A 13875-nucleotide genomic window follows, 5' to 3' on the forward strand; every position below is an offset into this window, starting at 1 on the left:
TGATACATACCAATACAAGGAATTCGAACAAACTTGTTCTTCTGAAGCAAAACTTAAAACTTTTAAGTGTAATGACACAATCTTGTGATTGACTCTGAATGTATTCATGAAATGCAAAAATGGTATGTTTCAAAATGCAGAGAACACACTTTAACTGTTCATGAAACACAAATACAGTAACTGAATATCCAGTCTATTGAGTAATTTGTGCTCCTTCTAGATTTTTCTGCTATGGATTAAGAAATTAACAGCTTTTTGAAAGCCTGATTTACTAGGAACCAGAAGTTTATGTAATCACTCTTATGTTCTGTTAGACAGCAGTTGCTGATGTAGGTAACTTTTTGAAGCTTAAGACAACTCAAATTTGAGATACTTCAGGATTATAAAGTTCCTGCAGATTTTGGAAAGAGCATTCATTTGGTACTAGGGATGCTTCAGCTGTTTATGTAGTAACAGCTGTACGAATGCAAATTAATGCCTGGCATATTACGGAAAACAAAAATTGCTGCTGAACTATCTTGAAATGCCTGACTACAAACTGATACAGTCTCTGCTGCTGCCTCTGCCTATTCACAGCTGACCTGTCCAGGCTACAGACAAGGGCTTCCAAGCAAGGCTAGGTGGATAGCTGTGAGCAGAAATAACTGCAGTCATCACTGAGTGAGCTAATACTGCTAGTAATCTTGAACTTTGCAATATTTTCCCCAAGTAAATGTTGTGTTAGAAAAAGAAAACATTACAGAGAAAGAAGGAATGTTTATATTTCAACTTATACCGAGTGCCTGTGTTAGTGTATTCTATTTACAGTAGAAAGAAATGTAGTTTGAATAACCGTTTCCATAATTTCTCGAATTTGTTTCTCAGTTTTGTCCAGCTAAATTTTTCATCGGTTATATCTGATTAGAGATCTGTTGTTACATTGAGAAGCACAAGACTTGATCCTTCTCATGGTCCTACTTATTCTTGGTATTAGGCATTAGTCAATTTTAAAGGAAATCTGTTGTTGATTTGATAGCAATCAACAAAGCTGTGCCTATGTACCCTTAAGAGCTTAGAGTATTCAGTAGACTGTATAAAGATTCTTCAGAGCTGATGTTAAAAACTAAGTAAACTTTAATGGCTCTGTGTGTGCATATAAATATATACTATTTTTAAGAGCTTCTGGATTTCAGGTGTGGATTAAACAAACTTTATCATACTGTTCTGTGTGTGGATACACATACAGTGCACTGTGATAAAATGGTAAAGGTTTGATTTTTATGCATCTTGCAACAATGGTGCCTAGAAGGGTGATATCCTCAGGTTAATGTAGTATGCAGTATTGAGGTGCCATATAAAATATATTCACTAACTGTTCTTGAGATTCTATTACAGTGTCCACAACAGAATTTAAAATATTTGTTTTTATAAAGATGGGTAGTAACTGTTTTCTTTCCTCATTTCCATTTTAGCAGTGGCCTGGATTAGTGTTAATGGTGCTGGGGAAATACTTTTGAAGTGGGGAAAGAACCAATAAGAAATTAAAGATAATCTTCAAAGAGTGTCAGGTTTATTCCCTTTTAAAAACATTTTAAATGAAAGATCACTGGAATATTTGGGGGCTTTTTGAGAGATGAAGTCTTGGGGGATGGAGGGAGTTGGACCGTAAAAGAAGAAAGAAAAAAAACCATGAAAAGAAGCAAGAGCCTCGTCATCTATGTCAGATGCCCATCTTGAAAATAATTTGAGAGGAAAAGATTATCTTGTACGTTTTCATTATAAACCCTCCTCTGATTTTTGCAGCCCACTTTTGAGTCATCTTCAAAAAGACCATTTAATTTATATTTGTCATGTTTTAAGAATTACAATAAAGATGTAATTCTGTGCCCTGAATTGTGTTTTGCAGGACAGATGGATGTCCCCAAAAAAGAAAATTGATCATTTCCCATGATGACAAGTCTTTTTTTTTTTTTTTTTTAAATAAGGGAGTTAGAATTGAGCTAAGCTGCATATTTATATTTGTATAGATTCCCCTTGCAGTTTCAGCTAGATACAAGAATTTAATATATATGTATATTAAAATAAGTTAATTTAAATGTTATTGAAATAGACTAAAACTAAATATAATTATAATGTTTTAATTTGAAATGCTGGACAAAATTATTGTTCAGCAGTTCTCATTGTGTGTGGAGATGGCTACGTTTCAGTGGTGGGTGAAACAACTGTGCTTAAGCTGCTCTCATTTCAAGGATTTCCATGTAAATATACTGCTTTACTTAGGCTTTAAGTTGTTGCACTTATCTGAAAAGAGGAAGTCTGCCAAATCTGAATAGGTTTGGTTATGCTTGCTTAAGTTCTAAAGGTTTTCCCTGTCAAACTGAGATTTTTAATATCATCTTTAAAAATCACAAAATAGAGGAAAAAAAAATCTCTTACTGTCTCTTTCTTTTTAGAGAGGATCTGACGAACTTCTTTCAGGCAGTGTACTCAATAGCCCGAACTCTAACATGAGCAGCATGGTAGTTACTGGTAAGTGATGCCCTTTCAAAGGAGAAATCTATCATTTATATTTGGACTCATTTCCTGTTTACAAGGGGAGAACACTGAAATGAGAATCCGTTGTGTTATAGAGGGATAAACTGTTGGAATGCATTAGACTGTAGTGACCTTGTGTATACTCACAAACCCTGGGTATCCGAGAATAATCCCATAAAACAAAAGGCAACTTTCAGATGTCTGTACGCTAAATTGTTGGTGGGTAACGAGATGAAAAATTACACTTGTCTTGTACAGCTAGCTACCTTCACAGTAAGGAATCACAGCTACCAAGCAAAGGTAAACAAGTTAACAACTCCTGTATGAGTGACATCAGCTTTTTCCACACACAGACATCTGCAAGTGTGGGCATTACAAGGAAGAACACTGCCAGTTTCATAATATAGTATGGATTCAGGAAAACAGAGTTTTGCTCTGTTCTTGTGTAGACTGCTAAAGCAGGAAACTTCACTTTGCTACTTCAGTCTGAGATTGTAGCCGTGGAATCTCAGAATGTCAGTGCAAAGTGAGCGTGGTTGTTTTTTAGTCAAATTTCTGGTGATGCTAGATAAAAAGGCTTTTCATTAATTGGCACATATTAAAATGCCTTCTATTGCAGTTAATGCTTCTGTATGTTGAACGTGCATTGAGTTCCCTTGGAGGGCTCACTTCAGAGGTCTTGCTTTTTCTCTCTTCCCCTTCTCCCCCTCCCCTCCTTGCATTTTTTTTCTTACCTCAGAGATGTGGAGGAATTGGTTTATGGCATCAGAGTGTTGCTGGGCTTTCCAAATAGTTGCCTGGTTCACTACTTTAATGTGCTTGATCAATTTTTCCATATTTATGTGCCGAGCAGTATAGTGGCTGATATTAGTCGCAGACTCTTTCCTTTTAATCTAGTAATACAGATTGGGATTCAGGGTGGAATTTCATCTTATGTTTAGAGTGCTGTGGTAGCAGCTGTTGCCAGAATGGGTAGTTCTATGGTTTCTTTTTCTAAGTCCCTTGCACAAGCAGGGAAAAAAACCCAACAACTCCCCATCTTTCTGCTCCACTCTTTATGTTGGAGTGCTTGTACACTTGCAGAATAAGCTAATCCAGCATTAAACTGTACTGCCAAAAAGTGTAGTTTTCTGTTGGAGCAGCTTACTGCTCAGTCATGTGGCTGCACAGTTGCTAGATCCAGTGCAACGTGGGGTGGAGGAATGTGGCAGCAGAGGACAGGACAACCACTTCTATTGGCAGTTCTACAAGCAAAGGTGAGGACATGATACTTCTTTGGAATAGATAAAAAAAAATGCAGTGTAGTGCATTCATAGCCATTTTAGAACCCCAGAACATTTGTTTGTCTCCCCTGCTGCTTCTTTCTTCTGGTTCCGAAAGAGGTCCCTCTTCTTGTTTTCATTTGCTTGACCTCCTCTGCAGTTCTGGATATTAGCGCTTCAGCAGTTTGCTTTACTTAAAGGAGAAACTAGAATGAGAAGGAGTTTGGGTTGTGTGTGTGTGAGGGTTTGGATTTGGGTAGTGGGAGGAGTAGGGAGAGCACCATTACCAGGACTAAGTCCAAATTTTTATTACCAAAGTTTCCATGTATTTTCAGAGAAACTTTTAGTTCAGGAAAACTTAATGCAAGTTAATTTATCAGAGGGGAAAAAAAAATTAAAAGCTAAAGGGAAAAAAACTGAAATAAGAATTGCTGTATTTTTTCTTCTGAAAACTCAAAATTATAGAAGCTTTTAAAGTTCTTAAAATGAAAAAGAATGCTTTGATTCCATTAGGTGGACTTGGGAGTTCGATGTATTTGACAAATACAGAATCTCTTCCTCACCTTGTTTTGTTTCCCTGCCTTTTAAGGTGATTTAGGGTGGTTTGGGTTTTTTTTGTTTTGGTTTGGTTTTTTTGTTATCAAAATAAGCCTTTTTGTTAGCAAATAAGCATTTGTGAAAGAGTTTTCAAATTAATTGTTTCTTTACGTTTTATACAAGTAAGACCTCTTGATATGTCTCTAGGCATCCAGAACCATAAATGACTTCTCAGAAGCGGTCTTGGTAACAGACAGTGGTCTGAGTAATGGCCTGGTTCCTGTAGTATCAGTTGCTTGTTATAAAAGTTTTCATATTAATTGTGTAATATATATATGGGAGATCAGTGGAAAAATAATCCCAAACAAACAAAAACCCCCAATCTGAATGCAGTATTATAATTCAAGCCATTCTCTACAGAGGTCAGTGGGAAGGGGACTAGTTTGATTTGGGGTTTTTTGTTTGTTTTCAAGCAATTTCTTGGGATTGTGTTCAAATTTCTCTTCTGCCTGCCTGCCTTTGTTAAATAGCATTAAAAAAACCAACCCTGTAGAGTAGGCTAAATCCACAGTTCAGTGTTATTTCTGAATATATCTTCCTGTAGCTGTCTTGTTTATTGTGAGCCTGGAAGTACTTTTTCCATCCAGACTTGCACAGTTTATAGCTTCAGACTGTAGACTCGGAGGTACTTAGATCTGAAATGGAAACCCATATGTTAATTTTTCAGTACCCATCTCCTGAAGCCAAATGAGTTCAAGTATTTGTTGTGTCCAAATTAATGTCCTCTTGCTTCAGTTCTGTTGTTACTTTTCTCTTTAGAAGAATTAAAACTTTTGTGAATGGATTTTTTTTTTATTATTTTTGTTGTGGCCATGGCGTGGTACCAGTGAATCTACAGATTCTCTTAAACCCTAGAAAATCTGTCATTAAGTTCTCTAGAAGGAGACACGTTGTAGCAATCAGCCTACTCTAACTCTTAAAACTAACACTCGTTCTTGCCGCCTTAGAGTTTGGAAATGTCATGATTTTGAGACCTGGTCATTGTTTTCTGGAGTACATAGAAACCTATTCTGGTTTTGACCTTGATATTTTCGACATCTGATCCCATCGTATTTTTCCAAATAGATACGTAGATGAACAGAAGAAAGAGACGGTTTGTCTTTGTAAGACTGTGTGCCTTATTGGTAAAAGTATACACAATCAAAAAACCAGTTATCACTATCAGTGCCCTAAGCAGGCCTAAACTTAGAGCAAAAAGTTACGAATCCAGCCTCATTTCTTTCTAAATCTCTGCTATAGAAATACTAATCTAAACCAAATTGCCTAAGTTGTCAAAAAAATGACCTTTTCATGGAAATTTGGTGGTTTTGGTAGAGCTGGGGGCTGTGTCTTTAGGGGTAAGACTGAAGATGAGGTTTTTAAAAGTGATCATCCTACCTTTTTATTGTGTAACAATTCCATTAGGTTTTTCTTTTTTATTCAGCTGCCATTCAGTTACAATACTGTAGTACTTTAATGCTTTTATGAATACTCTTGCTCTAATTCTCTTTCTTAGGAAAAGACATGAAAGATGCATGCTTTCTCTACCTTACAGGGAGTCTTCCATATGAATCCCTCCCTATTTTTCTGTGAAGGAAACTCGCAAAATTGTCAGACAGACATTTGGTTTGCATTTTTACTGATTATTTGAACCACTGGTAATTTCATAAATAATACGGAATAAAGGAAAATGTATGCATGTTGAACTGTTGTCCAGGGGACATTGCTCAAAATACAAGCCCTGATCCTTCAGCATTTTGTAAACAGCTTTGTCATCAGTATCCATCTTCAGGTCTGTATAGATGAAAGGAAATTGACAGTGTGTTATATTAACATTTGCTATAAGTCAGGTTACTATCTGAAGTACTTTGTCTTTTGTAAAAGAACAGCCTTAAAAGTAAGTTAGACTTGGATAATTGAGGATGACTTACATGTAAGTTATTTTACACTTAATTCTGAACCCTTGTATCTTTTGTTTTGGACGTCATTTGATTACTGTCCTTATTGTTACGGAATTTCATTTCAGTTAAGCATTTATATTTAGATATACAAGATTGTTTTTCTGAATTAGTTTGAGTAGTATGGCAGAACATCATTCTGTAAGCATTGAGGGAAGAATCCCATCTACTAGAAAGGGAAGACGGCTTGTAAGGTTCCAGGTCAGCAAATATTTAGGCTTTTCTAAGATGTTCTCCTTTTGATGTTAGATGTTTAAGTTTCAGACCTTTTAGTACCAGCTGACATTGATATGTTGAAGTTGTATTGTCAGAACCACAGGCCTTTAGTTACTGCTTGAAGTACTACTAGTGTTTTCCTTCAGCTTTTCTGAAAATATTGTCAAAGTCCATTCTTGTTTTCTATCATAATCTTGCTTGGTTCTGATCTCTTTGGAGAGCGTAACCCTCTCAAACATCTGTGAATTCTTTTTTTTTTTTTGGTGTTGATGCACAGCAGACAATGACTAGAAAGGCAGTTTAGGCAAACTAAAACATGGTTTGGTAACAGGATTCTGAAAAACCAGAGCTGAAGCCAGGATATTTTAAAAATATTTTTGACTCTGGACATTTTTAAAGACAGTAGTTATGCACATTGTAAATGATTGTACATAACTTTTTTTTTCTGTATGTTCAGTAAATATGCAACTGCAGTTGCTTATTCTGCAGCTTTTAAATCTAAGAAAAAAAGGTCCTTTCTCTTTAAGTGCTATAAAAGGCGTTTCCTCTGTGATGGATTACTTTTATGCCGAACTTCATGTGAGGCTTTTTTCTTTTCAGGTAGAGGACTGCTTAATGGAAGTTTTAGGAACAGTTATATGTATAAAAATGCTCATGCCATGAACTGTATTGCTGAAGTCTACACCCCAAAAAAATTTTAAGGGATGTAGATAAAAAGGGAAAGATGTTGATGAAAGTTTTATGAAAATTGGCTTATCAAAGATAAGGGATTGAAGCAGTAGAATTGGCACGTTTTTACTATAGCTGCCACCAATTTAATTGTTCACATTTGTGTGTTTAAGTTCAATCAGTAAAAACATTTCAAAAACATTTTTGGAACTGAGCTCACCAAAGTCCTGGAGCTTTAAACAATACTATTAATCTTGATCTTGTTTTTTACTTCATTAGCAGGGAATGCTAGCAGTGACTTTGGTAGGTAATTCATTGTATTAACAGAATACTTAGCACTGAGGCGTACAAGCTAATAATATTTCAAGTGCTCTGTTTAACTTGGGGAATAAACATAGATGTGCTGTTTTTGATGGCACATTAAGTAAAATTGGTTATTAGTTAACATTAATGATGCCTAAACATAGGTAATTTACTTCTGAAGTTTGCAAATTGATTACAATTAATAGTAATTGGAAAAATTTGAAGGAGTACAGCACGTGTGATTGGAAAGTATAATAATTTAATAATAGACTATAATTTACATTTTTCTACAGATTTCCACGGGCATGTGAATGTGGATGAACTAACTTTTAATGCTCTGAGTGCCTGAACAATATATCTTTTTGTAAATTAAGGAACTTAAACAACAAAAAAACCCAAACTAAAAAAACCAGAAACCCAAACAAAAAAACCAACAACAATCAAACAAAGAGGGGAAGAAAACCCCAAAACCAAAAAAAAAACCCTCAGGGTGGGAGAAATAAAATGTGGCTATTATTATTAATTTAGTTAATTTCTGTCTGCATCGCTATGCCATGTTAATTCATTTTTGTTCCCCTTCAGTTGCATTTCACTCTAGCTGTAGTATTTTTATATATTTTAAAGGCCAAAGCGAAGTGCGTTATTTTTAGACTGTGCAATGTTGAACAACCACTATACCATATTGTAAGTGTGCTATCATAGTTACTTTGAAAACTTACTCATTGCACAGTGGCTTTTGAAACAGAGGTGCAGCCTATGTGCAGATGTGCCAGTTCATGTCCTTCGTTAAAAACTATGTAGTTTTTTATTTGCTTGACCATGTTTACTTGGTTAAGCTCACATTCCTGATAGGCAGTATTCTTTTTACTGTAAGGTAGTTTTTTTTTGATTGGTCAATATTTTCCTTTGCACGTGGCCCATGTCCATGGGTAAAAATCTACCTATTGCTACTGGTTAATGCTTTAGTTCAAGTGGTAAGACTTCCACAATATGGTGGTGGCATACCAAGGCAAGGATAAAATAGTATAAAATACTTTGAAGTACAAAATCTTGCAGAACACACTCCCCCCTCCAAGCCCCAAAACAACAGCAAAAAACCCTCACCAACCAAACAAGCATAATTAACACTGAACATACAGCCTTTAATTTTAAGGTTAATAAATGCAGACTTCGGAGAACTTCACATTCTTCATGGTTTTATCTTATTTGGATGTAGTATCTCCTTTTTTGTTCTTTGTCTTAAACTTTAAATTCCAGATTTTAGCTTGAACTTTTGAACATGTCTGTATTAAAGCAAAGGTCCTATTTTTCTTGTTTTGGAAACCTGTTGGAACTTGGGGAAAAGCTTGTTACTGGACCAGACTAAAGGTCTCCCCTTCCTACGCTCTGTGACATTGGTGTGTGTGTATATATATGTACAAGGAAAGAACTTCAGAAACGAAAACACAGTGGTCTCTGTTATACCCTCCCAATTTGTGGTCATCTGGTTTCCTTAGCTGGTTGTCTTATGCAGATGATTGTGCTCAGTAGCCACTGCAATATTTAAGCTTTCTATCTGGTGATAATCCACAATTGTAAACTAGGTATCTCATAATTCCATTGTCTTTCTCCTGGTCAGGAGTGTGTATATGTGTCCTCTGTTCTACTTGTGGTACATTAAATAGCTGATATGAAGCAAGAAGTACTTTCTACATTAGCAACAACAATGAGTAATACTGTTAGTAAGCTTCTTTAATGTATAAACTGATTGTATTGGAAGATGAAATAAGTGTTTCAGGAAAGCCAAAGTGTTTACATATTTTATTTTTTTTTTGTAGCTGGTTCTTGGTATGTACTGAGAGTTGTGAAACAGAGATTGAGTCCTGCAGAAAAGATGTTTATTAATTATTTTACTACTGCAGATATGCAAGGATTTATAATCAGTGTCTTGTGATGATTTTTTACCATTTTTTCCCCTTCTTTCCAGGAAATAATAGATGAAAGCAGCTTCTTATTGTATGCAAAATTTTTGCCCATAGTTACATTTGTATATTAGCAGTTTGTGTGAATATGAAAGATGGTTATTCTGAAGGAAAATTACACATCTAAAATAAAGGCTTCTTATATTTTCAAGGTAAATTATGGGTTTTGGCCATAGAACACTTTAGGTCATATTTATGTATTTCTTAAAAGAAAATTGTGTGCAGAGAAAAAATTCCTTAGGATGAAATCTTATTAAAATATGTTTTCAAAAATAGTTATCAGCAGGAAGTTATTCACTGTTTGCTAGGAGTTGTGCTGAACTTCTGCTGAACTTGAAGGTCAGTTTTTCTGCAAGAACTGCTTGAGAGCATTGAATCTTCAGAGCTTGAACAATTGAATGCCATAGACTTACAGTATGTCTTGTGTACACTGCACTTCATTCTGTTGCTTATATATATAGCTTTCGATTTCTGTATTTAATAAAATAGGAGTTTCTAACTAAAAATGCCAGGGACCCATGTTGTTTAGATAATGGCCATTTATAGACTTTGTCAACTCTTCAGTATTTATTTTCAACAACTTGATTTATGCTAAGTTGAAGGAACTCTGCGCAACAGGGATGTGGCTTATATATCAATTATGTTTAGACTGTCGTATCTTATTTAGATGGGAGAATAATGCTTTGAATGCTATTTGTAGAGATGAGATTTTGTTTAGAAATAGACAACTGATGTCATACGGAAACTGGATTTTTCTTCTCCTTGGTGGAGTGCCAAAGAGGGCTTACACCAGTGCAGTGGCTGTTGCAGAACAGGACTTTTTTTGGTAGTCTGAATTGAATATAATGAATATTCAGAGTTATGATTTTTTTTTTAAACTATATATTTAAGGCTGTCACTTGATTAGTAAATGGACTAGTACTAACACTGTGTTTTATTCATGCTATTCTCTTGGTGATTTTTTAATAATTTTTTCCCCCAATGTAGATATTGTAGCATTATGCTCTTCAGTTTATCTTTATATTTGTTAAAGTGTTAGCAGCAAGAGGTTTGACTTGATCAGGCTTTTCAAGTTTAGTGAAAGCCAAACTACCTGATGAAATAGCTACTTGCCAATAAGCTTCCAGTTTAATAGGGGTTCCTCAGCAGTAATTATTAGTTGGCTTGTGAGATTTCCCCCTCCAACATCCCCTTGATGCCCCCTACTCTGCCTCCCCCCCCAGTTGTCTGCAATTTTGTCTTTCTCCTGCTGTATAGGGAAGGATCTTTCCAGTTCATTATCTCCATTGACTCCATTTCTACGGCAAGACAGTGTTCTTCAAGTACTTTGCTCTTCTTGACTTACCTTTTAACGTTTATGGACACTGATTATGCTGATACAGTTTGTTAGAGTATGAAGTTGTTGTTTTAACAGTAGTTGAATTCACCTTTCAGTGGCTCTGAACAAGTTGTGTTCCCACATTTTACATGTTGTGGTTTTCTATTCCCAAGTGCAGTTTAATGATGTGTCTCAAGTTGAGAAGTACCATTTAAAATGGCAAATAAGAGACTAAAGTTAGGGGAGAAAGGTTTCATACAGTGCCAAAACCTGTTAATAATTGTTTTAAAATCTAAATTTCATTTGTTCCACAAATAACCAATACTGTGTTAATTTCTTCTTAAAATCCAGTGTTAAATGTTTTGGGGTAAATTTTACTTCAAGAAGGTGGTGTTCATTTTTTATGAATGTTATCAGTTCAGCTTTTATTGTACAAGGTGTACTTCTGCCAATAAGTAATGAACAGCTTTTGTCATGGATGCTTGCCCAACTGCTGAAAACTTCCTGTGAACATTTACACAGCATTGGGAATGCATGTTGCCAGTCCCCTCATCCTGTGTTTCATGTCTGTGTCTTCCCCTCCTCCTACTTTTCTGATTTGTTGTGCATTCTTTAGTGCATATATATAATGCATATACATTTTTGTGTATATTATTTTACTATATTTATCTGCTTTTTCACTTAAACATTTTAGCACAGGCATGTGTCAATATAGATCTTTTTTACAGTAAGTAAAAAAAGTTTAAGGAATAGTCTAGTAAATGTTTAGTTTAAGATAGTTTAAAAAATAAAATTGCGTGAGAGACTTGTATACCCAAGTTAAAGCGGTTAACTACTCTTTAGGAAAAGAAATATAGACATACTACAACAAAATACCTATTTTAAATTTATTCTTTAAACCTGCAGCAAAAGTTGAAAAACTGTCTAAAATGCAAACATTACATAGCGATGCTAATAGATGGAAAAACAATTTATTCAGGTAATACAAAAACTATTAAAGAAGTATTTCTTTACAAATGCATATATATGAGTGATTTTTTACTGACCAGTGATACTTTTACTAGTAACACTGAGACTGACTAAAGCCTAATCCAAATACAAGCTTTAGTTTAAAAAAAAAAAAAAAAAAAAATTCTTGGACATTATGCTGTGGAAAAGTTAATGTCAGAGTTATATGTTGAAAACTGCAGAAAAGACAAAACAGCTCTGTAAGTACTGATCTGAGGATTCATGGTATGTACTTTTCTGTTGATGTAATAAAAACAGAGGTTTCTTACCAGTTTCCAAAAATCTTTTAGTTTAAAAACTTTCTTTTTGCTTTCTCATTTCTCATTGTTAATGTTTCATATTTAATTTTTGGAACCTATAATGAATTAAAATTATTTAGAAAGCTTAAGTATGAAAGGCATTGGAAATCTAGTTTCAGTATCACTGTAATTCTTTTATTCTTTGCAAGTCTGTTTGTAATACATGGTTAAGCCTGTCACACTTTACAACGTTTTCCTTTAGTATTTTGTAGAGATTTAAACTGAGAACTAGGGAAGACTATTGTGTAATGAGCCTCAGATGAAAAATAAAAGTACTTTTTCATAAACTTTAGCTGTCTTGCTTTGAGGAAAAAGTGCTATATTGTATAATTTTGAATAGGTGAAATCTGGGTACCTGGAAGCCCCAGTCTCAACATGTTTTCCAAAATGATACAGGTTAGAACCTTGTGTAGACTAAGGATGGACTCAGTCCTAGTTCAGTGTGTATTTTTGAAATGTTACTCTTCTGTGTTCCATCAAAGTTCATCCTTCTGTGCAGCAGACCAAAATAAAATACATACTGTTGCATGGATTTGACCACTTCTAGCATTGTCAATTGGAGATACTGCTAGCTGAATAATTTTTAAAAAGCTTAGTCCTGGAATTACTTTTTTTTTTGGGGGGGGGAGGGAGGAAGTTAAGATATGATCTGACTCTAAGGCAGACTATTTTTAACTAAGAGAGTATCTTGAATTTTAGATTTAGCTAAATCTGAAGATAGATAGTGGAAGGTAAAAACATTCAAATTAAAATGAAGATGTTTAGCTGTTAGAAAAGCTATAAGGATGTGATGGAAACGGTTCCTGATAGATAGATTGATCCTTTTCCATCAACTCTTGTAGTAGAAAGTATGGAGAATGACCTTACTCTTGAAAAAGTAAAAACTATCTTCATGGGTTTGGCCAGAGACAAATTTGCCAATTTTCCTAATAGCATTGAAAAGGTAGTTAAATGTCATACTGGGTTTGGCTTTTCGCATCCAAATCTGGAGTGTGGATGTTATGACTTGTAAAAATAAGAGTCCATTTCATTATGTGTTTTTAATCTTGAGTATATTGACTTGGTTTAGGCAAACTGAATTAAGAACTTGAATTCTTGATTATGATTTAAGCATACCATTAGCAAAACTTTCTGTGCTCAAGTTGGTCATAAATGAAGGCAATATTTTTATGCAGGGAATCAGATTGGGTGTAAATGATTTTCCTGGCACAAATTCAGAATTATTTTCTGTAGTTACAGCTGAGTGATAATTCAGGACTTTGTTATTCTCTTCCCTCTGGAAATCGCAGCCATCAACTTTCTTACAAAGACAAGACTTTTGGAGGATTTAACATATATTTTATTGTTTCTACTCTTTTAGTGAACAAATAAAAGCAGTCTTGTTCATAATTCATTTTTTTAAATCCTCTTTGGTATAAGCCCTCAACCCATGAATTTGAACCCTAATAATTACAAATATTTTTCTGCTAGTTACAATTTGTGTGGTTTTTGGAAATATTAAGTAGCTATTGAACTGCTCTTCTAACATGAAATCAGAGGTCGAATAGCTCACACACTGGCTTGTATGTTTTATAGCCAGAAGTAGAAAAAAGGAAATCTTAACATTTAGTTCTCTCATATCTAAATGCATTCTGATTTCTAGCATTGATTGATTAATATTTATGTGTCTTATGACAGCATTGTTCTTTAGCTCTTGACTCTTTGTGATGTTTGCTTCACTGATGTATTTGTAGTGGTTGTATGACCTTTTAACTAAAGTAAATTTTTTTTTTTCTGGCCTTCTTTCCAAAC

At 34.7% G+C, this 13875-nt stretch overlaps 1 protein-coding gene across 5 annotated transcripts in view; it reads left to right on the forward strand.

The window, feature by feature from the left end:
- Positions 1-13875, forward strand: part of PTBP2 (polypyrimidine tract binding protein 2) — a 50445-nt gene that overhangs the window by 11441 nt on the left and 25129 nt on the right. For 4 of the 5 annotated variants that reach the window (XM_075759990.1, XM_075759991.1, XM_075759987.1 and 1 more), the window contains exon 3: positions 2433-2508. The exons of the other annotated variant lie outside the window; for it this stretch is intronic. In XM_075759990.1, the coding sequence (XP_075616105.1) occupies positions 2433-2508 (76 nt within the window). The remainder of the gene's footprint in view (positions 1-2432; positions 2509-13875) is intronic. 5 annotated transcript variants of the gene reach the window in all.

This window comes from Balearica regulorum, chromosome 8, assembly GCF_011004875.1.
Source record: "Balearica regulorum gibbericeps isolate bBalReg1 chromosome 8, bBalReg1.pri, whole genome shotgun sequence".
In the NCBI taxonomy this organism is placed as follows: Eukaryota; Metazoa; Chordata; class Aves; order Gruiformes; family Gruidae; genus Balearica; species Balearica regulorum.